Source organism: Corvus moneduloides, chromosome 10 (assembly GCF_009650955.1).
Source record: "Corvus moneduloides isolate bCorMon1 chromosome 10, bCorMon1.pri, whole genome shotgun sequence".
NCBI classification, from domain to species: domain Eukaryota; kingdom Metazoa; phylum Chordata; class Aves; order Passeriformes; family Corvidae; genus Corvus; species Corvus moneduloides.
In genome coordinates, this window is record NC_045485.1 from 14,570,629 (window position 1) to 14,595,455 (window position 24,827).

Genomic DNA, 24,827 nt, shown 5'->3' on the forward strand with positions numbered 1-24,827 from the left:
GGCCACCTCACCAGACAAGGAGATGTGCCCTCTGCAGCCCAAGTAGAGGGCATCCAAAGCTGTCCCAGCTCTGAGCCTTTCTGCCATCCCCAAAAGTTTCTTGTACCTTATATTAAGGTAAAATGCATTGCTTTAGGTGATACCGAGGTGTGAGTTCCCAGCAAGCCCCACAGCAGCCTGGGGAGGGCAGCCTGTGTTCCTGCCTCACCTTCTGGAGTTAATCATCTGGACTGCAGGGAATGTGGAGCAATTGGCCCTTGTTTTGCCTTTCTCTGCTAGATTAAAGAGCTCTTAAGTACCTGGTTTGTTATTTCTGCCAGGATACTTGCACACCAAGGTCCTTGTGACTGTAATCAAGCCGCCTCTTGATCTTCTTCCTGATAAACTAAGTAGGCTGAGTGTCCTGTCTGCCTCCATCGGAAACGTCCTCAGCCCTTGTCTCGCTCTCCCAGGGTTTCTCTGCAGGCTCTCCAGCTTGGGCACAGCCTGCTTTGGTGATGGCTTCAAGTGTGTCAGGATTAGACCGGTCGGTGCAAAGTCACTCCCCTGTGTCAGCTCCTCCAAGACAGCCCTTAAGTCTTGCAGAGCCAGCAGTGGAAGGAACAATAAAACAAGGAAGGAACACACAAACAAAAGGCTGCACAAACCTCCCTGCCTGCACAGCTGAAAATCCCCCCATGAAGCCTGAAGACTTTGGGCACCTGCCCTTTTTCCCCTTCTGCACAACGAAGTTTACTCTGAGCATAACCCCCCCTCAAATCTCCCTTCAGTGAGTTCTGCTCTGCCGGGCAGGAGGAAGGCTCTGGGGAGCTGTGCTGTAATGAGTGTGGTTGGGGCTGAGCATCTCAGGAAGTGATGATCCAAGTTGTCAGGGATGGTCCAGTGAAGGCCAGGCCTTACCTGGGTATCACATCCATTCCGTGATCCCCAACACGAGCCCCAGGCTCTCAGAGAAGCCCAATGGCTCTGGTGCCGATTGCTGCCTGTTTCTTCACCTTAGCAGCTGATGGGCCTGGCTGCAGAGTGGTGACCTGCATGGCCAGTGCAGCAAGGATGACATCCAGGACCTTGGATACAAGGTGTCACCTGCAGGAGCCCACCCCTTGAGCCACAGTGCAAGCAGTGCCTGTGGTCTTCGGTGGCTTCACAGTCACGGTGCAGAGAAGTGCCAAATAGGACAAATCGCCACTGTGTTTGTAAAGATAAAATGACACTCTGGTACTTAATTAATCTTCAGTACATTGCTTGTGACTGAAATCCCCCCATATTGCAGGTGTTTCGAAGACTGGGGCTAGCTCTTGTTATCAAGTGCTTCCTGCCCTGCAGGGAGCATCTCGCAGTCCCTGGTGCTAAGCTGGCCCTGCCACCCTGTGCATGCTCACTGCCTCGGCCAAAAAGTGGCATTTGCTGGACTCAGGTCACTGCCCCCCAGCAAAGAAGCTTGCGGCCAAGCCCCAGCAGCATGTCCTGCCACCGGCACCTCCTGAAAGGGACCTTCCGCTGCAGCCCCAGCCCATTGTCCAGAGGGATAATTGGAGGGAGAAGTGAAACGGGGCTGTAATGAATTCTGCAGCTATTCAACAGGGCCAGGAGGCAGAAAGCTTGCTGCTCCTGACAAAGTGCTGAGGCTGCTACTTCCATTCTGTGTCCAGAGGGGAGGTCTCCGGAGGGCAACTCGCTATTGAGGAGGCTCTGGGGTTGAAACAACACCCGGCATCTGAAGTTTTACTCTTTCTGTGCGAATGTGCTCTGACGTGGCTGCGCACGGGGTCCTTCCCTGTGGGCTTGGCAGGGCTGCAGCCGTTGGTACTTCTCGGCTCACACAGCGAGGTGTCAGGGTGTCCCCATCACTGTGTTCTGCTGACACCAGCCCCAGCTTGGCTGCCCTTCTCCCCAGGCTGCCCTCGTGGGCTCTGCCAAGTATTCATTCACTCATCCCTGGGGTCCCGTGCAAAACTTCCTCAGCCACAGTGACCCCAGAGACCAATACTCACCCCAGAACCCAGCAGCACAAGCACAGTTCCCCCAGACCCCTGCCAGGGGCTAGAGTGCCCCCTTCCCATGTTTTTGGGGGTGACGGAGCAGCCCTGGAGGGGTTACCTAGTTTGGGGGTGGATGGAAAATCTGTGCTCCTCTCTCCAGGCATCCTGAGGCTGTGAAGAGCTGGACGGCGAAGCATCTGTGTGGTCCCTCCTACGCAGGCAGAGCCCGGTGGAGGGCAGCTCCTCTCCCACACGCTCCTGCCGGTAGCTGGCCGTCTCCAGACATCTTGCATCGCTTTGCTCAGCCCTGCCACAGCTGCGGCCAAGCTCCTGCTGGGGTCTCACACTCAGGGTGCGGTTCCCCCTTCCCAAAAGCCTCCTGGCAGCATCTGGCTGGAAGCAGGGACACTGCCAGGAGCAGTCCCCGGGGATGCTGGGCTGGCTCCGGCATACAAGCTGGGTCCGTGGTGCCTGAGCCCTTGAGGAAAGCTTTCTGTCAGTTTGCCCGAGCTGCAGAGGGATTGGTGGCAGAAGATCTGTGCAGGGGTTGGTCTCCTGTACATGAAGCCTGGAGGGGATGAGGGAGTGCCCAGCTGCCTCCCTGGAGCGGACGGACACATGGGGGCAGTAAGCTGATGTCACAGGGCAGTCCCCACAGATGCTGGTGTTGCCCCTGCCCTGAGGTGCATCAGTCTTATTTTACATCCAGATGCTCTTTAAGCAAATGCATAAGTAACCTCCTTCACCTTCTTGCCCATTGGGATGACACAGCTTCAGACCTTGGAAGGAGATGTAGGTCTTTTGTCTCCAGCCCAGCAAACCGGGTGAACGTGCAGTCAGCAAACCGCTGGCAATTACAGCCACCACAATTTTCTGCATCAGTGTCATAAACAAGTGGGAGGGGGAACCCAGAGCACAGCACCCTGAAGAGCAAGAGAAGACAAACAGGACTATATTCCAAGGTTTAGAGGAGGCTGCAGGCGTCCCTAGGGCCCAGCGGTGTTCTTCCTGGTCCATGGTGCTCTTGTAACACCTTTGCTCAGCGTTAGCAGGAGCTTAGCAGGCTGTCTCAAGTCCCAAGGAAAGCCCTCCTGACCTTCCTGGGAAATGGCTCCAGCAAGCAATAAACTGGCTCCTGTTTACTTTGAGAAGGGTGTCTCATCAGGCTTTAACACAAGAGGGGCAGCTCTGAGCTGTGAAATGTGGCTGACACCAGAGCCATGGCTGGAGCAACCCGCAGCTGCCAGCACATGCATGGGACCAGCTGGGTCCGAGCCTCCCCTGAAAAGGATGGGAGGCCATGGACAGTCCGTCCTGTCAGACCTTTTCCTGTCCTTGTTCACATGGGTGATGGTTAACCAGCCACAACTACAGCGTGCTCCTCCAGATTGGCAAACACTGAGCGGTAAGAGAATCCCCCATCTCATGCAAGATCTGCCGTGGGGGCGAGGATGAGAGAACAGGGAGTGGTGGCTGTGCTGTGGGCTGACCCAGCCTGGGAGGAGCTTCCTCAAGAGGTTCTCTGTGACCCTCGTGCTCACCGTGACACTGGCTGAGCAAGTACAAGGCAGCTCTCAGCCACGCCCCTCTCCCCTTTGCCTGTTTTTGGGTTCTCATCCCACAGCCCTCATCCATTACTTCAGCAGTGGTCCAGCTCCTTGTCCCTTTGAGGACACATGACCCCACTCAGCCTGTGCCCAGCAGCAGACCCACTCTCAAGCCTCTGGGGGCAGCTGCCCCGAACAAGCAGCACTGCAGGCAGGGGGCTGCCCACAGGCTCTGCCTGCAGCCTGCCTGCATGCAGCTGAGCCCAGCAGGGAAGGCACTGAGCGCCAGCCTTGTCTGTGAGCACAAACATCTGCTTGGAGCCTGCTCAGAAACACCAGCTCAGGCTGTCCAGCTGCCAGCCTCTCTGTTTCGAAGCACAATAAAAGCTGAAGGGTGGCTGAAAGCAAATGCCCTGTGGGAAGGGAAGTGCAGAGCTCTGTACTGTGGGACACACGAGCACTGATCCCACAGAGAGGCTTGGCTGCAGGGAGAAGGGAAGCATCCACCACGCCTGTCGGAGTCCTTGTTGTGAGACCCTTGTGCAGCTGATAACCAGCCAGAGCCCTCCCAGATGCAGAGCTAGGGATGAGTGCTCTGATTTCCCCGTCCATTCACCATGCAGGGGACTGGTTTGGTTGGAAACCCTCCTTAGTGGAAGGGTTTGTCCTGATGCACCATCATCCCAAAGCTCCCCCTTCCCTTCCAGGCTCATCATCTCCTCCAGCACCCACTGCGATGCAGCCCTGAAGGATGTTCTGGCCCTGTTTCCGCAGCCATGCAGGTGTCCAGTACTCCTTTGCATTTACATGTTGCTGTCAAATGCCTGAGTGCAATGGACCATTTGCTCTCCCCTGCCATAAACAGGATTCATTTCACTGCTGGAACAAAGGCAGGTCGTCTTCCAGGTCCAGACACGAGCCTGTTGCTGATGGAGGCAGGGATGAGGCTCAGCCTGATGCTGGAGATGCAAACAAAGCCAAATGTTTCCCAAGCCTGGCAGGATCAGCTTGTGTTAGTCTTGCTTTATAGTAGTCATAGCATCAGTGAGGATGGTGCTGGCCTGGGGGTCCTGGGGCCCAGTACCACTTCCTCTCTTTGGCAGATGCCCCACGTGTGTCAGCACTGCCAAATGAGATGGGGGGTTTATCTGTTCCTGGGCTGCAGCAGGGCTGTGAGGGCCAGAGCCAGGCAAGATATCTAACTGAGGTTCGGCATGTGTCTCTATATCCTGCTCCCTCTCTTGGTACAAACACTGTCCAGATTTCCAGCATCAGAGGGAGAAACACCAGCCAGATTGTTTTACGGTTTTGAGAACTCATAATGTTTTCCAGAGAACAGTGCTACAGCCCATTGTCTGCAGTGGGACAAGCTGTGGGAGCCTCCAGTCATTGCTGACAGCCTTCTTGTTAAAGGGATATTCCTGTCTGAGCATTGAGGAGCCACTCTGGGGGTCACACTCACACCACCCTGCATTTTCACTGCTGAGAACAAAGCCCCTTTGCAGTGGGTGGCTCCCGTGAGCCGATGGGTACCCGCTTTGACTCCCTGCACATCCCACACTCATAAAGTCAGACAGGTTTCATTCCCTGACTCAACTCCATGTTTACCATAACAGAGTCCAGACCTCTGGTTCCTAATTTAATCGTGGTGCAGTGACATGATAACAGGTCAAGCTGTGTGTTGCCAGGGAGGGACCTGAACACAGCAATCCCTGGGGTTTTATACCCTCACAGTCCGTGCTGTATGTGCCTCTTGGTCCAGTGGTGATATTTAGTCTGGGGTCTCCTTATTGTTCATCGGGTCCTGCAGAGTCCCTGGGTGACTGGCCACCTCCCTGCTGGGCTGTGCCACAGGTCCCCATGTCCTTTGTTAGGCAAAGGATTGGTGCCAGTTCACACCTCCTGTTCTGGGGCTCCAGCCATTTCCCCCTGTGCACAGCACAATCTGCATCTTGCACACCAAGCTACCTGCACTAAGTATGTTCCTCAACACTTCTGACCTCCTCAGCAGCAAGAAAAAGCTGACAAAACAACAACAGAACAAAAGCAGGTCACCATTGGAAAGGGTCTTTTGAGGCACCCCAGTGCACCCATATCCAGAGTGGTGTGTGCCATCCCAGTCCCGAGCAGGGAGCAGCCTCCTCCTGGCACAGCCTGGGGGATGTCCCCTTTGCAGGGCAGGCACGATCACGGCTGGTCCCAGTACCAGCACAGCTGAGCCAATAGCCCAGGGATAGTGTGAGACCTCCACCTGGGGGGAAGAACTCAGCAGAGGCCCCGCTCCAGGAGCGATTTTAGGGATGAGTTTTGATGAGGTGCTGTGCAGCAGCAGGCTGGATCAGACAGGCTGTTTCCTTGGTGGGGCTGGAAGGACATGGAGAGAGACACGGCTTTGCAGGCAGTCACAGGGTGACCCAGCCCTGCCTCCCAGCCCCTGAGCCACCTCATGTCTCAGTCCTGTAGTGAGGCTGAATCCCAGCCTCTGTTCTAGCAACACTGCCCGAGCCATGCTGTTGTGCTGGGAGGCTCATTACAGCAGGTCTGCTTTTAATTAAGCAGGACACTGCTTTTGTACAGCTGAACCCCTCGGGAGTTCGGGTACAGAGCCTTCACCCCTGCTGCTAACCCCTGTGTGCCGGGCAGCAGGCAGGGGGAGCTGGGGCCAGGGGCTTTGGGAGCACGTGCTGGGGCAGTGCGTCCCACCCACACAGGATGTTGGCTGTGTCCCCAGGGTGACAGGGCACGGTGCAGTCTGTACCATGCCCTGTGGCGTGTGTTTGCTCTCTTTGGGCCGGAAGGCAAAGCCCAGGGCTCTTATCGCACCAGGCAGATAAGGGTTAATGCCCCAGCAGTTGTGCTGAGCTAGCTCTATTGGCAATAAACCCCTTCTGGGAGCAGCTTCCTAATCATTACAGATTACAGGTGGCCCTACCTCCATGGCTGTCCTTCAGCAACAGCACTTCTGCCCTGCTGCCCCTGCACTCCCCTTGGCAAACACACCAGGAGCAGGCCCCCTCCAACCCCGCACCCCTTCAGTGGCACACAGGCCCCTTGTAACCCTCACTGCGGTGCAGGCACAAAGGACATGTGCCCCCAGCCTGCTCCCAGCACTCAGTGTGGATGCTGCTGCAGGGCTGAGCCATGATGTACAGGAAAACGGTCCAGAGGCTATGGCCTGTGTGGATGGTACCACTGTCCTTGGATACCTGCAAGGCACTTGGGGAGCCGGTGGCCCTAGGGCACAACTCTGCTCCAGCAGACACATCAAAAATCAGTCCTGCTGCAGAAGCTGGGAAGGGGAGAAGATTGTCCCAGCCATTCCCAGCACCAGCTGATCGCATGGCCACAAATGTTTAATAAATGGGAGTGGAGTCATTTGTCTGGGCTGATCCCCCCAGGAAGTCTGTGCTCTGCAAAACAAACTGGGCTTTTGTTTGACTTAAGTAAAACACATGTCACCCCTGTAAATCACAGGTCCCTTGCCTGCCCCAGGGGCAGCGGCAGAGCAAAGGCGGGTGCTGGCCTAGAGGTGCTGGTGCAAGCCAGAGCCACGGGCTGGCAGGTCTGGACGCACCATCGGGCGGTGTGTCCCAGCCGGGAGCTACGGGGCTGGAGCATCCCGGGCCCCGCAGCACACGGCCACCCCAACCTGGCTTGCATGCAGCCCCAGGCAGGTTTGCCGTGCTGGTCCCGGGGGACTCTCGTCCTGGCTCCCCTAAACCCCAACCCGGCTGCCAGGCTGCTTTTTCACCACCGCGCGCTCCCCGCGGGCCGGACGCCTGGATGCCAGCCCAAGGTCAGCCGTCGGCCGCGGGCCCTTGGCACGAGCGCGGCCGGTGGCTGGGGACAGCCGGCCGGGGGCTGTGCCGCCGCGGGGCCGGGTCTCGGCCGCGGCGTGCGGGCGGCGTGCGGCCGCGGGCTGCCGGCGCCCGGCCCCGCCGTCTGCCAGCGGGGGCCGGGCGCGCTCGTGTGCGGCGGCAGCGGCGCGCTCCCTCCCGCGCTCCCCACACCGCTGGCAGCCCGCCACCGCGCCGGGGGTTCGCTCCTTTCTCACGACCTCTCAGGTTCCTGAGCTCATCTGGGAGCTATTCATTTCCTGCCAGAAAACAGCCTTGCCTGCTAAAAAAACCACCTTGGCCGCAGAGCGGCCCAGGGCTTGGTACGAGGGCTCTCCCGGCTTAAATCATAAAGCTCCGGCTGTCTGGCTGGAATCAAAGGCAGGGCGGGCGTGGGGGGGGGGGGGGGGGGAGCGGGGGCCTGTGCCATATGGTAGCACTTAAGAGCCAAGGAGGAAGCAAGGAGGGGCTTTTGCACCGCTCACGAGGAGTGTGGGAAAAGTTAATTGACTTTAATGACAGGTTTCCCGGGACGGCAGCAGCGGCAGATGGAAGGGAGCTGCGGGGATGCCAGGGGCAGCCGGCGCTGTAAAGTCTGTGGTGGGTGGGGGGCAAGGTAGGGTGCTGGGGGAGGCAGGAAAAGCCCCCTGCTCACGGACCCCCGTGCAGGTGCACTGCAGGCAGGGACTAGAGCAGTGCTTCTTCCAGCTCAGCACCCTCCGGGCTGCAAATGCACCCACAGGATTGTGGCAAAGTGCTGACCAACTGAAGAGTGGTCATGAGAGGGACAGACCTGCCTTCCAGCCCTTCCCAGGGTCCTCTCCGCTGGAAGGCAGGGCTCAGCAAGGTGCCCAGGGAAGCCAACAGGAGCTACATCCCACCCGGCAGCACTAAGTCCGGTCCTTTTTCCTGCCTGTCCTGCACAGTCCCCATGCAGGGTCATAGCTCAGCCCTGTACCTTCTCTGGCACTCCCCACCCTTCCCTTACCTGCTCATCCCACAGCATCAGTTTAAAGGCATTTGCTGCACCTGAAGGAGAATTCCCACACACAATGATCCACAGACCCACAGCCTGCATTTGTCATCCCAATTTGTCACGGGCTCAGTGAACTGGCACCAAGAGCACAGCTCTTGGGAATTGCTCTGATCCCCTTAAAGCTCACGAACTCAAGCAGATCTCTCACGTCAACAGGCTGTGGGATAGAGTAAACACAGAAAGCTTTGGAGAAACCGGTCCAAGCATGCCATATCTGCTTTATACTAGGCTATTTAAACTCCATTAGCAAATAGGTTCATCTTGTCTTTCACTCCTGGATCTGCTCTATGTTCTCCATTAGCCTACAGCAAAGTCTCTTTTTTCTAATGTGCTTTCCAAACCAACTGCTTCAGCAGAAAAAGAAGACTCTGCTCAGCTGGAACAGCATTCAGTCTTATAGGTGATGCATTACTGGTCTACATCAGCTCCACACAAGCCATCCAGCAACAGGAGTTGGTCTGATGCAATTCCGAGACAGGTCCTGCGAGCACTTCTCTGATCACAAGGTAGGCTCAGTCCTACCCTCAGTATCTCCAGTGCAAAAAGGTGACACTCTGGCTGGAGGAAGGGAAGGAAAACTCAGCCTGTACAGCTACACACCTGCCTTGGCACAGCAAATCTGATATTCCCAAACCTTGCACATGAAACCTGCCTGTGAGATGCCCCTGTCAAAGTGGCAATGCAGGCAGGCCAGCAAGGTGTTAAGAGAAGAGAGAGAAGGGAAACCTCATCCCAGGGAGACCAGCTCCTTCCAAAAAAAAAAAGAGCTGCCATAGCCTCCAGCCTTGTCAGCACACCCTGCAAAGAGATATCCCAGGCACACACCATCCCCGCTTCCAAAATACATCCCAGGATGTATTTTCAGATCAGGTGAGTATGTTTCTTTACTGGGAGCAAAGCTGGGGAGTCAAACCCCAGCAGGTTTAACCCATCTGGTCTCACTCTCTCCAGCTTTAATTTCCCCAGCACCTGGATACAGTCAAGCACCTGGCTGATCCAGACAAAATCCAACAAGCTCTTGCAGCAGGATTTGGATGGAAACCCCAGTGGATCCTGGCACATCTTAAAGCTGTCCGCTCTGAGTTAAGACTTGTTAAGAAGGGCCATGCAAGCTGTAACCTGAGACTGCTGCTCCCATTATCTATGGCTTGCATCTTGCCTGGAAACAGGGCATCCCCAAGTCACAGGGGTCAGCTTCAGCTCATGATTATACAGAGTCCTTGCAGCCCCACATCACTCCCTCAACCACGTGTTTTCCATATAACAGCAGAGGAAATGCCCAACTCTATCAAAACCACATGCAAAGCATTAATCATCAAGCAGAGCTTGGCTGGTGCTTAGGGTTGGGAACAGCTCTATGCTTTTAAGTCCAGGTGGAGGTAGTGCCTAGTGCCTGCTGCAGCCCGTCAGCCAGGAGACGGGAGCACTCGTGTCAGGCTTGTCCTGCAGAGAGCCACTGCTTTTGTAACACGAGAAGCTGGCAGGCACGGCTCTCTCAATCAACTGGCTGGAGTCACTCGCAATTTACACTACAGCCTGGGAAGCAGGCTCCTCCAGGTCCAGGGCAGGAGGCTCACCCAGGCAGCTCAATGTCTCGCTTTACCACGGCTACACCAACTCCATCAGCCCGAGGTGCCAGAACAGAGCAGAGGTACCTCCCACAGTACATTCACCAACTCTACAAATACAACCTCCTTTTAACAAGTCTGATAAATTGAGCTGCTGCCAAAGAAGCAGTAATTACATCTGCCCCAGGGCAGGGAGAGGGGCCAGGTGATTTCACAAGACAGAGGGGACAGAGGGTCTGAGTGACAGCTCCAGCCTGGCGAGCAGGACAAGGCAGCCCTGGAGCAGCAAGGTCCACAGGCAGCCAGGAACTGGGCTCCCTCTTATGCACACATGCCAGAGCTCCAACTTTCTCCAAAGGCCTTCCAAAATGGAAGGGAAACTTTTATTTTAAGAGCATTCAAAAAAAAAAATCCCAACCAAAAAACAAACCCCCAATCTTTGGTGTCACATAAGGAAGGGTAAGAAAGGAAGAAAAAAAGATCTCGTGTAAAACACGAAACACTGTCAAGGGAGTGCTATGGTACAAAGGCACAATCCAATATGAACATATAATCTATGTACAGCCGTGCCAGCAGCACGGGGTGCAGTGCCAAGTCCAGTCCGGTGCCCGCCACCCTCACCAGGGTCTCCAGACTGAGTCGGCTGTGCCGGGTGGCGGGCCTGGCGGCGAGGCGGCAGTGGCAGCTGTGGGTGGGCCACCATACAGAGGCAGCACAGCTCCACCAGGAGCAAAGGCAGTGCTGGGGATGAGGAAGGCAAACTGCCCATCGGAGGCCGGCAGCAGCTGGAAGCCACCGTACACCTTGGCTGCATCAGCACCCGGCTTACAGGGCATGCCCGGGAGCGGCCCCGCACCACTGCCTGGAGGAACCAGGGGTGGCCCAAAGGCTGCAGCTGGTGGCAGCGGGGGCGGTGGGGGGGGCGCAGGGTAGTTCATGGTGTTGATCTGGGTCATGCAGCTGGCCAGGTGGCCCAGGAGCCGGGTGCGCACCTCAGTGTTGACGCCCTCGCAGGTGGAGAGAAATCGCGTCACCTCGTTCATGCACTCGCTGAAGCCAGCTCGGTACTTGCCCAGTACTGTGGGGTCTGTGCTCAGGGCAGCTGTGGGTGGAGAGAGGCACACGGCAGTCAGTAGGCTCCACAGGGAACAGGGGTGCACAGCCCACCAGCACTGCATCTTACAGTCCCTCTGAGGCAGGAATCCAGGCAGGGAAAGAAGCCCCTCTGGCAGTATATCTTGTGTTCCCAGGTGCCAAGAATTTGGATGGTGAGCACAGCTCCTCTGCTATCAAGTCCACCAGCACCAGGGACCCAGGTGGGGAACAGACAATTCCTAAGAATCTCCCTATGTCCCATATACTGGGGACCCAGGTTGGGAACACAGTCCCCCCAGTGGCTCTTGTGCCTCTCACACCCCCAAAACAGATCCATGTGGGGAGCACAGCTCTGCTAGTACATGGAACTCAAGATGGAGCTGCAGCCCTCCCAGTGCCCTCCAGTACCAGGGATGCAGAAAGAACACAGTGACCTCCCAGCATCTCCTTATTGGGGATACAAACACAGAGCATGATGCCCCTCAGCACCCCCCAGTAGGAGAGATGGAGCACTGAGTCCCCCATAACTCTCCAGTACACAGGATACAGGTGCAGAGCCACGGGCTGCTGGCACCAGGAATACAGGTACAGAACACAGTATCCTCCATCCTTCACTCCCCGGGGATGCAGGTGCAGAGCCTGGTGCTCCTGCTACCCTCTCTACCGAGCATACAGGCAGAGTGTGTGATGTCCCCAGCCCCCGGGGCGCAGGCTCCCTCTCTCCGGTTCTCCCCCAGGACTCACCAGTCATCTGGGCTCGCTGGAGGCTCCGCAGGTGCTTGACGGTCATCTCCAGGATGTCGGCCTTCTCCAGCTTGGAGTGCCGGGAGCTCTGCGGGAACAGGCGGGGCTCAGACCGGCACGGCAGCGCCGTTTGCCCCCACACCCCCCGCCCCGGCCCCCCTGCGCTTACATCCTTCTTCAGCGCGTCCAGGATGAGCGTCTTCAGCTGCCCCAGGCTCTCATTGATGCGCGCCCGCCGCCGCTTCTCCATAATGGGCTTGGAAGACTGCAAGAGAGGCAGCGGTCAGCGACCGGCGCGGCTCCGCACGGCGCTGCCCGTTCCGTCCCGTGCCGTCCCGGCCGACCTTACCTTGCGGTGCTCCGCCGCCGTCTTCGGCTTGTCGGGTGTCGCATTGACGCTGGCAGGGGTGGCGGCCACCGGCGAGGCGCTGCTCTTCTCCATCAGGTCGGCCGGCATCGTGCGCCGCCGGGAAGAGGCGCCGCGGCGGCGGTAGGGAGGGAGGGAGGGAGGGGGCCGGGCCGGGCCGGGCCGTGCAGGAGCGCTCAGGGCGGGCGGCGGCGGGGCCGGCGGGGCGCGGGTGCCGCGCGCCCTTGGCCGCCCCTACTTATATAGCGCGCGCCGCACGCGCGCGGCTCGTGTGAAACGTCCCCCGCCGCCGTTCCCACACTCGCGCCCAGCCAATGGGCGCCGCCCGCACGCGGCCCCGCTCGTGGACGGCGCCCGCCCATTGGCTGCGCGCCGCGCGGCGGCCGCCGGCCAATGGCGCGGGGCGGGCGGCCGCGGTTTAACCCCTTGGGCACCGCCCGCGGCGGGGGGGGCGGTGGCGCGGGGAGCGCCGCGCTAATTACCGGGTTAATTGGCGCCCGTGGCAGGCGCGGCCCCGCCCGCTCCCCTCGGGGACTGCCGGCCTCGGGGCGGGCTGCGCTGTGGGGGGCCGCGGCCCTCCGGGGTGATGGGCGGGTCGCGGCGGGCCGGGCCTAGCTGTGGTGGCCGGAGCAGAGCTACTGTGTGCGGGGGCTGCGGCGAACCGCGGGGCGCGCCGCGGTGGCTGCGTCCTCCCACGGTGCCCGCAGCATTGCCGCGGTCGCCCGGATCTCCCCAAGGCAACCCCGGTCTCCTCACAGCAGACCGGGTCTCCCCCCGGTCGCCCAGCTCTCTCCACGCCCGCCCGGGCAATGCCACGTGGTGCTGCCCTTGCCCCCCGCAAGTGTGGCCGGAGCTGGGCAGGGCCGGTGCCCGGAGGAGCGCGGGGCACGGGGCAGGTGCGCGGTGGCACACGCAGGGCCGGGGGCAGTGGCCCCCGTGGGTTCTGCTCCCCGGCTCGCACGCCGGGCTGGCGGCGCGGGCACAGATGCGGTGGTGCGTGCGCTGACATCGCGGGGCACAGCAGGCAGAACCGCAGGGAGGGAGGTGCCTGTCCCTCGGCCCTGGCCCAGCCGCCCTGCTGCCACCTCCGGCTGGTTTGGACAGTTTGTGGGTTACTTTAAAAAAAAAAAAAAAAAAAAAAAAAAAAGTATTTTGCCTGGGGACTTGAATCCTTTTTTTCTCCCCTCCGCTTGACTGACTTTCTCACACTCGTATTCCCATAGTCTGCCAGCTAGGCCTGAGTCATCCTGCCAAGAACTAGACCTGGCCTATTCAAAAATGTGCTCACTTGCTCTTTCTCTCTGTCTCTGTCTCTCTCACTTTTTTTTTTTTGAGTATACACAGTAATGTTTTTCCACCTCCTCTTGTACCTGATCTGCACCTGTACAGGGCCAATCCCACACGTATCACCCGATCTTGCCTTTTCAGAGACCGTGAGAAAAATAAAGTTCAAGAAAGAAGAGAGATGTTTGCAGATCTCACCGGTGCAAAGCCCTCGTCCCTGCAGAGGCTTGCCTGCTGAGCCTTCAGAGTTTAAAAAAAGGAAAATAAATAAAAGGGAGGGTGTCATATTTAAAACTGCAGAAAAGTACGAATCAAGGCTTTCTTTTAGCTCCTTAATGGAGCCACAAGTCTTTTGATTTAAAAAAAAAAAAAAAGGCAGCCCTCAGCGTGTAAGGTTTAACTTCAGATGAACACTATTTGACGTAAGTTTCAATCATATAGGCAGCTGGACAAACTTGAGTGAGGAAAAGACCGAGACTGCACTGGGAAGTCAGTGCCGAAAAGCACTTTCACAGTCATCTTCGTGGGGAAATTGGAGACACAGATTAGCACAAAACTGCAGTATGTTTTTGGAGAGCTTAAAAAGTTCTCCACTGGATCACTATTTCTTCTTGTGCTGATATTTGCATATATTGGTGGGGAAGAAAGTTATGACAATTACTGAGCTGGTGCTCTCCCTTCTGCAGGGGTTTGCAAAGGGCTGAGGAAATGCAGCGCTGGGCAGCCCGGTCCCTCCCGGCCGGAGTGAGAACAGGCTGCAATTATGTCTATGTTTGTGGTAGCCGAGGAGCTGCAAACCGCCTGTAATTGCCGGCAACAGGTCGGTGTCTCTGTGGAACGAGCGGGGCAGGCAGCAAGAACAGGCTGTCATTAGGGGTTGCCAGCTCTCGCCCACACCGGGGACCTGGGAACTGCCTGGCAGCAACTCCCCTTGCTGCGCTCCCACCTCGCTGCAGCTCAGCCCCTGGCCACTGCAGAGCCTGCCGGGTGCCTTTCGCTTCTGGGGTGTGTGAGGAGCCGGGCTGTGGGGACTGGGCCTCTAAAAGCGTCTGCTTCGGTGGAGGCTTCTTGGATCCGTCAGCGAGTGCTGCACGGGGCAGTGGGAGGCAGCGACGCTGGTGTGTCCCTGCTCCACATCTCCTGCTCCGCCTGCCTGCTGCTGTGAAATGCCTTCATGTGCAAGGGTTGTGATCTCCAAGCAGAAGCACATATACTTGTGAATTCCCCAGGGATCAGGAGAGGAAGGGGAGGATTTGCATGGAAGGATGTCTCTGGAAATGAAATGGCTGAGGCCAGGTTTAGGCTGGAAGGAGGTAGTGAAGGGGTTTGTAACTAATGAGAGGATCTGGAACATATCCTCTGGGCATCTCCAAGCCCTGCCTTCTCTTGTGAAAGAGGTGGCAAGGGGGAGGTGAAACCCTGAGATAAAGGACTGTCCCAGGGACTGGGATGTCCCTTGTCCCACAGTCCTCTCAAAATGTTTTTTTGCATTGCTCCAGCAGTCGTCTTGGATTACAAATTGGGAATTGTCCAAAACAGATTTGGGAAGAACCTTTAGATGACGCATTAGGGCTTTACTGACTGGCAGAACATCTTGGAGGAAAAATGTGTTGGCAAGAAAATTTAGACTAGTCCTGGGCACAGGCCCAGGGGTGGGAAGGAATAAAATAGGATGATGCTGCTGGGTGTAGCATGCAGGAGGTGAGGAGGTGGCAGGGTTGGCCGTGCCTGCTCTATGGTCCTTTAGGAAGCAGCCAAGATGAGCAAAATGTGCTTCTAGCGATCCAAGTGTTTTAATATCCAAAGCTTGAAAGATCCTAGGAAATACAGAAAATAGAAACCAAGTTGCTTGTAAGAACTGGGTTGCAAGCTGGATCCCAGGAATGGCACACCAAGCCTTTCCTCTTTGGGTCACAGGCTGAAAACCTAGCCTGGCCACAGCTCAGAGTTGTCACCACCCTGAAGGGTGGAAAACAAGTGCTGCGTCTCAGGGACATGTCCCTGGCACAGGTGTCTCCTCTGGACAGCCCTGCACACATGCCTCTGCTCGTAGTTCCCGTCCCAGAAGCTGTTGTGCAATCCATACCCAACCGGCTCCCCCGGGAGGGGTGATCTAAGAAGCTTTGGGCGCAGGTTTCAGGATTTATTTCCCCTCTATAAACGTTTGCCAGGTCTTTGGAACAAGGTCACTTTCAAACTGACTTCCTGACAAAGCCCCCTAGATGAAGCAAAGCCTTCATGGACGTTGCTTCCCTACACACCAGGCATTTGTGGTAAAGAGGGCAGCTTTTGTGCGGCTGTGTCACTGCCTGGCCCCCTCGATGGCAGGAGTAGCTCATTTTAAGGCAGCAGCCTGGTTTTGTGGCAGGTCCTGCCCTCTTGTTCCACTGGGGACCCATTTGCCAAAGACCTGCTGAGACCCGAGGTCCCAGCTCTGTCAGATGGGCCTCGGGGTGCTTGTGTGGCAGCTGCTCCCCAGGATCTGGGCTCTTTCAGCTGTTCCCTGGCTGCCACTGTAGAGGAGAGGCTGAAGTGTTTATTCATTTTACTCCTCCCTGTGTGAGTCAGGCTGGGTGTGTGTGGGGCAGCTCTGGCCATTCTGCAGTGACACCCCCTTGTGTGGAGGGAGCATCCTGGCCTCCAGGAACTGGTTCCCTTCGTTCTGTTCCCCCACAACCAGGGAGGCATCCCTGGGAATGGTGCAGGAAACTGTGGGATGAAAAGGCCAATGCTTTGCTTGAGTAGCAAAGTGCCAGTCTGAGAAACTCGAGAGTCACTAAGGACAGACAGTGAAGAACCATTTTCACCTCCCCAGCCCATCCCATCCCAGGCTGTAGCACAGCTCTGTGCTGAAAAAGGCTCTGGGACAAGAGCCAGGATACCTGGATCTCTTGCTAAGCTGATTCCTCTTGGCAGGCTCCTATCCTGCTGAACCAAGGAAATGCTGCTGGGGAGCCGGCAGGGAGGGCATTTTGGCAGCTGTGAAATATCACCCATGTGGATGGGAATTCCCTTCCTGATACTCATGGCGTTACTTCAGAGGTTGCTGATTTGGCTAGAGCAGCCACATGCGCTCATGGGCATGAGATGGTGCAGCCCCAGGTTTCCCCTGCATGCCTTTCCAGAGCCCCAGCTCCAGCCTGGTCCTCTGCTGGCAGCCAAAGCTGGGTGTTGGCAGGCATTGCAGCTGGGAACAAGCTCTGGGAACATCCCTAAATTGCTTGTGGGGCTTGGACCTGTATCTGGCACTGCCACTACCAGCCAGAGGCTGCGAGCTGCCTTATATCCTTCTTTTAGAGATGCTCTTTTCATGTGACATGCCCAGAGTTCACCGGACCACTGATTTGCAGTCCGCTGACCATGACAGGGCAGTCCCACTCCAGTACAACAGCCAGTATCCTTGGCAAGATATAGGAGCTCCAGGCACAGGGACAGACAGCTGAGCCTGCAGCCCTCTGAGAACCAGAAATAAATGCGCAGTCACTGCCATGCTCCAGAGGGGAGAAGGAGCATCTCGGCTCTTGTTCTCTCCCTCTGTGGTGGGAGGTGTTGGCAGTGAGAGCTGAGTTATTTATTTATTAAGATCCCACTTGTGTTGCTGCCTGAGGCTGCTGGTCTCTGTGCTGGAGCCGTGGTGCTTGCGTGCTTGCAGGGAATGGAAAGACTGCAAGCTATGAAGCAGAAAATACTGTGAGTTTGGCAGTGGTGGAGCTGGAGAAGGCACGAGGGCTCACTGGCACAGAAGATGTCCCTGTCCCAAACACTGAGCAGAAGGAACCCTCTTGAGAGCTAGATGAAGGTGGAGCATCAGCTCCACATCCTGAGTCCAGTCTCCAGCCGTGTTGCTGCAGCACTGGTGTGCTGAGCCGTCTGTGGTCCCTGACATGCTGTGGCTGCAGGAAGCCCCGCAGGCTTTTCCAGAACACGGCTTTTAAGTCAGATCAGACCAGCAGTGCGGTTTGCAGCCCAGCTGTGCACAGCTGGCTCGGGACAGCCAGGGGGTGGGAAGACGTGGGTGGGAGCGTGGCGAGGTGGGAGTCTCGCCAGCTGTCCTCAGCACAGGGAGCCTGCGGCTGGGTGCGTCAGCCTGCCCTCAAATTCCCAGCACACAAGCCCTTTTCTGTGCCTCCTCTGCCCTCTTCCCCTGGCCCTCCTGGTGCCTGCAGCCAAGGGCACGTGGGAGCCTTGGCATGTGGCTCCCTGGGGACTCAACCTTCACCGACTGCAGACTCAACCTTCACCGACTGCAGACTCATGAATCCCACAGGGCCGGCCCTTGGCCACAGTGTCTGTGCTCCTCTGCAGAGTGATCAATCATATTTTCCAACACGGTTCCTTCTCCTTGGTATTAATCAGTCCAAGAAAGCAGCCTGGACTGATCACTACCATTGCGCTTTCTGCTAAATTTACCAGCTGACCACCATCTCTTCTCTTCATGCCACGAACTGGCAGCAGGAAGCGTGTTGTGTAAACTTCATGTTATCCTCAAAACCCTGGCAACCGCGATGATGCAGCAAGAAAATATCTGGAACCTTTTGGAGGTGCTGTGACAGGCAGCTCTGCCTCACGCTGGGAGGCTCTGCTGAAGGCAGTGTGGGCAGGATGGGCAGGCCAGGGGCTGTGTGCCACCAAGGGTGGGGACAGAGGTCTCAGCCTGCCTGGTCTGACCTGGTCCCAGAGCCCTTGGAACACCAGGCATTTCCCCTTGACAGATGGGATTGGTCACAGCTTGCCAGCCCTCCCATTTCCATTATTCCTGTGTCCATTTATTCAAGAAAACACAGGATACTTAATGGTGCAGTGCTTTCTTGCTGCAGAACAGAGCCTTTGCAGAGCCAGCATCTTTCTCGACGTGTAAGTAGATGGACTCTGATAAATCTAGGGTACAATGAATCATTTGCACTTGGTGCCTGATCTCCCTGGTGTCTTCAGTTTTGTTTAAGTTTCACAGCATTATGGAGAGAATTCGCTTATCTTGCTAATATTGAAATGTATACATAATTTGAATCCTGTATTCCTAAAAGCAATATTCATTATTCAAGGTGACAACAGAGCTCAAATTAGTCCTTTAGCTATATCAAGAGTATCAGAATGATCACATGTTATTTGGATTAGCGACCTCATGCAGACACATGGCTTCACACACGTGGGTAGGGCAGCAGGGCATGGTTCTAAGGTGCGTGGCCAGGAGGATCCGTGGAGCCAGATCCTGCCCTGCCTCCTGCCCGCGGCAGTCCTGGGGAGCCACCTGAATTGCACCAGAGTTCAGCCTTGGCAGCAGGTGAGGTGATCCGGGGCGGCGTGCCAGGGGGACACAAGGACGGTGGATTTCTGTTTGTTTTTCTGCCCAGGGCAGTCAGTGGGAGGAGGGGATTTGAAATCCTCAATTAGCACACTTTGACAGCAGCGCAGGGTGTGTGCTAGAATGGAGTGGTTTCTCCCTTATTTTTCTTTTTCTGCTTGCTGATGTGGAGCCAAAACTCTCCATTAGCCCTTTGGCCATTGACAGGTGTTAGCAAGGGGTGGGATTTTTGGAAAACTCCTGTGCATTTTCCATTTGCTTTGGTTGTGCACGGCTGCACATGTGCTGGTCCAGAGCTGTGTGCATGCCCTGGTGCCAGAGATCATGCTGGAGAATCATCCTCATATGGGCTAATATGAGATCTCTTGCAAGCTAGTAAAGAATTGATGTGTTACTAATTGTTTTAATAGAAAATATTATCCTTCAGAGGATGTTGTTGTTTTATAAACAAGGGGATAATTTACAGCTCAATTGCTTAAATCATGTGTTAATTGCTAACTGCAATGAATAAATACATTTTTAAGTACAACATTTAATTTGCACAGATTCCAGAAGTCTAGACATTAAGAGACAGATCATTATTTGATAAGTAATCTGGAATGTCGTATGAAATGACATTTATTCTCACATGATGAAATATCCTGAAATGAGATTTCAAGGTCCTTGTCCTTCCTTCCATGCAATGAAGGGCAGTGTTGTCATTGGCTGCCTCAGAAATGTGCCCAGGCTGCCTGGGAACACAGGGGAAGGCAGGAATCCCCCAGGAGTGACACAGAGAGAAGAGCAGCAAACCTAGGTTTATGCAGGTGTAAGTTTTTAATATTACAAAATGCAAAGAGAGAATATAGAGTCAAAAATGGGGGAACATCTACAGTAGGCTGGGAGGCTTCACATCAGTGCTAAGTGATGGCAGGATGGCTGTGGGGTTGTGAAAAGCGTGGGGAGTACCTGAAGAGGTGAGCTGGGAGTATGGGTGATGAAAGGGAGGCATTAGTGCTGCTGCCTGGGCGCTGGTGAGGCCTGGGCCCAGTGTGAGGATGCAAGCAGAAGCAGCAGCAAATAAACACAGCAAAGAGGGGTTTTGTAGCCTGCTGCTGGCCACGTGTGCCCGGTGGCTGCTGCTTGCACTGCGAGAGGCTGCAGGAATCTGTGCAGGATTGCGTCCTGTTCTCCAGGGAGTGAGGAGCCCTGCCTGCTGCATGCTGCTGGAGCTGGGGCCGGCTGCTGCCCAGAATAAGAGGCCCTGCAAACAGAAGGCACCTGTGCTTCAGTTGCTGATATTGAATAATCTTGGGCTACTGGTGCCCTTTTGCAGGCCCGTATCTTTATTGGAGGCTGTTAAAGCCTAACCTCCGAACAGCAATAACATGACTACAAAGCATTTCTAAGAATAAAGTACGTGGGAATAAGGGAGATACTGAGATCCCAGCCAATTTCAGTACAATACAAGTCTGAAGTACCTTATAAAGTTAACAAGTCAAATTTAAATGTATACAAGGCTCAGGAGCATACAGGAAACAGGATCGGCCAAACCTTCAAAGGCCCATCATTGTCTTTCAAAAAGTCCACTGAAAGGCTCATGCCATAAAAAAGGTGTATTCACATGGCTGATACAGTGATAAACCTGGTGGAGAAATGCCAGCAGCCAGAGTGGGCAGGGATGCTCCCTGCAGGGATGCTGTGGTGGCCCAGCCCCTTGTTACAGAGCGCTTTGCTCTGCTCTCTCTGCTGCTGCACCACAATAAAAGAGGGTTCTTCTGGTGTAAATCTGGGGAGTGTTTGGCAGGTGACTGGCTCCAAGACAAGAAGCAACCCTTGCCCCTGGCTTTATGACAGGTCATCCAGCCTCTGCAATCTTGCTGCTGGAGAGATAAAAAAATAGCTCTTCTGCCTTGCCCAGCACCATCTTCATCGCACTCTTGAGTAGCACAAGCTGCAGCCAGGAGTGCAGTACATGATGGTGGCTTCCCTGTCCCCTCTGATATAAACACCCTGGATGCCACAGACAGGAGAGACCAAGGAAAGAGCTAGGAGAGACAGCTTGTGCTGCATGCCCAGGAGCTTGTCCCTGCTTTCTCAGAGCTGAAGACACCTGTGGATTAGGAGGGTCTTCTGTAGGCACCTGGAGAACAGCTTGTGAAGTGTTACAATGTGAAAACTATGCCAAAAGGTCCCAAGCCTGCTCCTGTTTATCTTCCTTTAGTACCAGATTCAAAGCCAAATGTGCTCATGAAATGCCAGGGACCCAGAGCTCCTTCAGCCTGCCTGAGTGGTGTCAGTATGGCGAGCTTACCATGTGAAGGACCTGATCTGTCCTTCTCCTGTGTGTTATTTGTGTTTAGCAGGCTGTCTTCTGCCTTCATCATGTGCCATTGTGTGTTTATACATTTTACCCATCCATTTGAATGCAAGAACCAATGCCACAGGACTTACCAACCAGCCATGCTCTCTAGCAGAGCATCCAAGCAAGCTGCATTGCAAACCATCCAAAGACTGCAATAGAATGGCAGAAAAGTCTCAGGAAAATGCCCTGTTACGAAGACATGGGAAAATCAAGGTTGTTTCATGGCTTATTTGTGAGCAGGAAGCAAAACCACCCCAATTTGGTGCCTCTGAAGAGACCAGCAGAACTGGGACACATGTTGCAGGACTTGGTGTGCAGGAATTCATGAACCATAAGGTCTTGTCAAAACTAATTTTTAAATGAAATGCAGTGTCCTAGCAAAACACATGCCTGAGACTTAAACAAAAACCAAAGTACAAAATGTGGTATTTAAAGGGTGGGTTCTGTCTCAAGTGAATAGAAGCCACATGCATTCATCTGACATCAGTTATTGGCATGATCTGAAGTTGTGCTCACAGAGGCTGCAGTGAGAGCAGGCAAAGGAAGTCTTCATCTCCTCCTACAATCCTATAGACAAGATCAACCTTTCTGCACTTTCCAAGTGAAAAGATTTCTGACACCAACCCCTATGTAGGTAGGCTGCCCAGGTGTGGCATGGAGCATCCCGAGGTGCTCAGCTGCTTTCTCCGCACTATGTGTAGGCAGCAGTGAGGCCACTTCCACCTGCCTGAAAGCCTGGTGCAGACTTGCATCTCTCTCTCCTTGCTGCCCACAGCGGGTTAGGGACTGTGAGCTCCCAGTGACACCACTCTGTAGCAAGTGTCCTGCAAAAGTGCCAGTATTGAGGCTTAACCTTTATTAATTGGGGAGAGGAAGAAATAATGCTGGCAAAATATTGTCAAATTCTTCAAATTAATGATTAATTCTAGATGGAGTGATACTGTTTGATGTGGTCTTTGCTGGCTTAAACAGGAGAAGGTTGATTCACTCTAAAGGAATTTATAAAAACACAAGTATTTGCTCATGGACAATAAATACTGGGGCAGATAAAAAGGGGGATGAAGTGTTCAGTGTTGTGATAGCAACTCTGCTTGAGAAAACTTCTGACCTTCTCACATCTTAAATCAATGCCCCCCCCCCCCCCCCCCGCTTTCCTCCAGGCCTGCTCTGGAAGCTGAGGGAACAGGGGATGTGGGAGCACACCAGGCTCACCCCGGGCTGCGTTGCTGGCAGGTCTCCCCTGTTTCCCTCTTGTTCCCACAGGGAGGACTGGGCACCCGCTGACACCCGCCGAGGGGCACAGGGCAGCACCCGACAGCAGTTTACACAATCTGTGTACACAGCCTAATCTGTCAATTTGCCTGCTGTAAAAGTAAGCGCATAAACCTGGTGCTGAAGCCGCTGTGGTTTACAGAGCTGCTCCACCTGGGAGGCTGAGATTTATGCTGTCCACTGGTGAGCGAGGCATCCCATCCCATCCCGTCCCATCCCATCCCGTGCCGTCTCACCCTGTCCCCTCCCAGTGCAGACAGGCAGGTTGCCCAGGAGGGCTGGCTGCAGGCAGCAGAGCATGAGCAGCCCAGTGGGAGCTGCAGCAGAGGCGCCGGCAGTGCTGTGCCTGCCCCGCCGTGCCTGACAGCCATCGGGTGGGTACCTGAGGGAGGGAGCTTGCTATCTACCTTTCCCGTGGGAATATGATGCAGCCAAGATAACCCCCGGACCTTGCTGGGTCTCTGCCAGTGTCATTAAAGTGTTGACATCTGCTGATTACCCTGACATGATGCTGGTTTTATTGAGACAAGATTAGCCACTTGCACTTTGGAGGGAGGCTGAGCACACACTGTCACCGGCTGTCCCCTGTCAGGAACAGCTCCAGAGCCTTTTTCACTCTGGTCTTTTTTCTTTACAAAAATCTAACTATTTTTGCCCTAAAAATGGCAGCATGGGAGTGAGGGCGCAAGACAGACAGAGCAAAGTCCCTGAGCTGGTGTCCTGCCTTGCCATGTCTGTTGTGGGTTAGCCAGAGGCACAGGGTGGCCCTGGTCACATCCAGTGTGCGGCTGATGGAGCAGAGCTGGTACCCACAGAGGGGCTGAGCCCCTGCCTGCAGCCATTCCCGCGGCATCGCCTCGCAGGCTGTCAGCAAACTTTTCATCACAGCCCCTTCTGACATCAGCCTTTCTAAAACACCTGAGCTCCTTGTGGTCCCTGTGCTCATAACACTTGGAAGTGACAGCGGCTTCTGGTTCCAATTAACCCAGGGGCAGTTTGGGGACTATCTGATTGCACCGCAGTGGAGGGGAGAGGAGAAAAAGCCTTTCTGGGAAGCAGCGATTGAATGTGTGGGTGAAGGACTTCTGAAAATAGCAGATGGTTTCTCTCTTTCCTTCCTCCTTCTTTTCCTTTTTTTTTTTTTTTTTTCCTGAATTCCACGAAACAGACAACCCAACAGCACATTTTTCACCATCAAAGCTTTGCTGAAGGGAATTCTCCACTGCTATTTCATTTCTTCCTGATGTTCACAGATTGTAAAGCAAACGGCCTCTGGAGAACAGGGAGGGCAGATCTGTCCCAGGGTGACAGCAGAGGACTGGCTGACATGCTTGGTGCACGACAGGCTCCCCCTGGCAGCTGGCAGCCAGGGGAAGAGAACACACATCTGCCTTGGGACGCTGGGTGGCAAACATGGCACTGCAGCTGGCAGCTGCTAGCACTGGAATCTGGGACACAGGGATTTGCCAAGGTCTATAAGCTCTGTCTTGGACACCTGCACAAGGCTAACAACCATGAGCAGAAGCTTCAAGCAGCAGGGGAAAGCAAGCACCAGTTCCGAGGCTGGCCCCACTAACTAATGTTCTCCTGGGAGGAGATGCACTCACAGGTCAGAAGAGGCAGGTCCCACCTGAAGCCTTCCTCCCACAGCCTTCCCACAGTCACACCACAGCCAGAGATCCTAAATATTGTGTCTCTGGGAGAAACAGGAAGGGAGGAAGCCATAATCCCATCAAATCCCAGCCCACAGTGTGCCAGTCCTTTAAATTACTCTCTCTCACATGCAACACATTCAATGCCTGTTGGAAGAAAGGTAGTGAAAGGAGATGTAAATGGAAAATAAGCTTGAAGGGTGGACAGGGATTGGTGGGTTATGTCTTGTTTATCCAGATCTGTTTTTTTAAGACACCGTTTTTAGACCTGGCAATGCTAGCTGATTGCTGCCTGCTGTGATGCATGGCAGCACTGGTGCACTGTAGGAAGATACTCCTTGAAAAGGTGGTGTGAGAATTCACCAAGAAGCTGCAGCACAGGGAGGGGCAGGAGCAAGGATGGCAACCAGTTGTGCTTGGAGGGTTGGAAGAGGATGCTGGTGGCTATACTCTCCTTTCACCAGTGACTTGGACACAAAAAGGGAGCATTTGCTTGCAAAATGTGTTTCCCCAGACAGGAAAGTGAGATGTGGAGGCCGGTGTGGGGCCAGGAGCTCCTGCCCAGTGTCCTGGCATTGGTGGTTGTTTGACAACATGCTTGCTACATGTGTATGGCTGAGTCAGAGGAAGAAAACATTAGAAGAGAATGGCAAAACTGCTGGCAAGACAAACGGGACTGAAATGATCACTGGGACCAAGGGGGTCCAGAGCAACTCCCAGCCAGAGCAGTCACAGTCAGAAAATAACCTCATTGCTTGTTGAAACATGAGCCACACATGAGAGGGATGAGCCAGCATG

At 55.0% G+C, this 24,827-nt stretch overlaps 1 protein-coding gene and 1 long non-coding RNA gene across 2 annotated transcripts in view; one reads left to right on the forward strand and one right to left on the reverse strand.

The window, feature by feature from the left end:
• Nucleotides 1–10,316: 10,316 nt before the first annotated feature.
• HES1 (hes family bHLH transcription factor 1) lies at nt 10,317–12,355 on the reverse strand. Its single transcript, XM_032120142.1, has 4 exons — nt 12,158–12,355; nt 11,978–12,073; nt 11,809–11,896; nt 10,317–11,071 (listed from the first exon to the last, which is right to left on the reverse strand). The coding sequence occupies exons 1-4, from the start codon at nt 12,263–12,265 to the stop codon at nt 10,587–10,589; spliced, it is 777 nt and encodes a 258-aa protein (XP_031976033.1). The 5' UTR covers nt 12,266–12,355; the 3' UTR covers nt 10,317–10,586.
• A 5,412-nt stretch (nt 12,356–17,767) lies between these two features.
• Nucleotides 17,768–24,827, forward strand: part of LOC116448937 — a 35,659-nt gene continuing 28,599 nt past the window's right edge. Inside the window, exon 1 of the long non-coding RNA XR_004242163.1 lies at nt 17,768–18,740. This is a non-coding gene — a long non-coding RNA (uncharacterized LOC116448937). The remainder of the gene's footprint in view (nt 18,741–24,827) is intronic.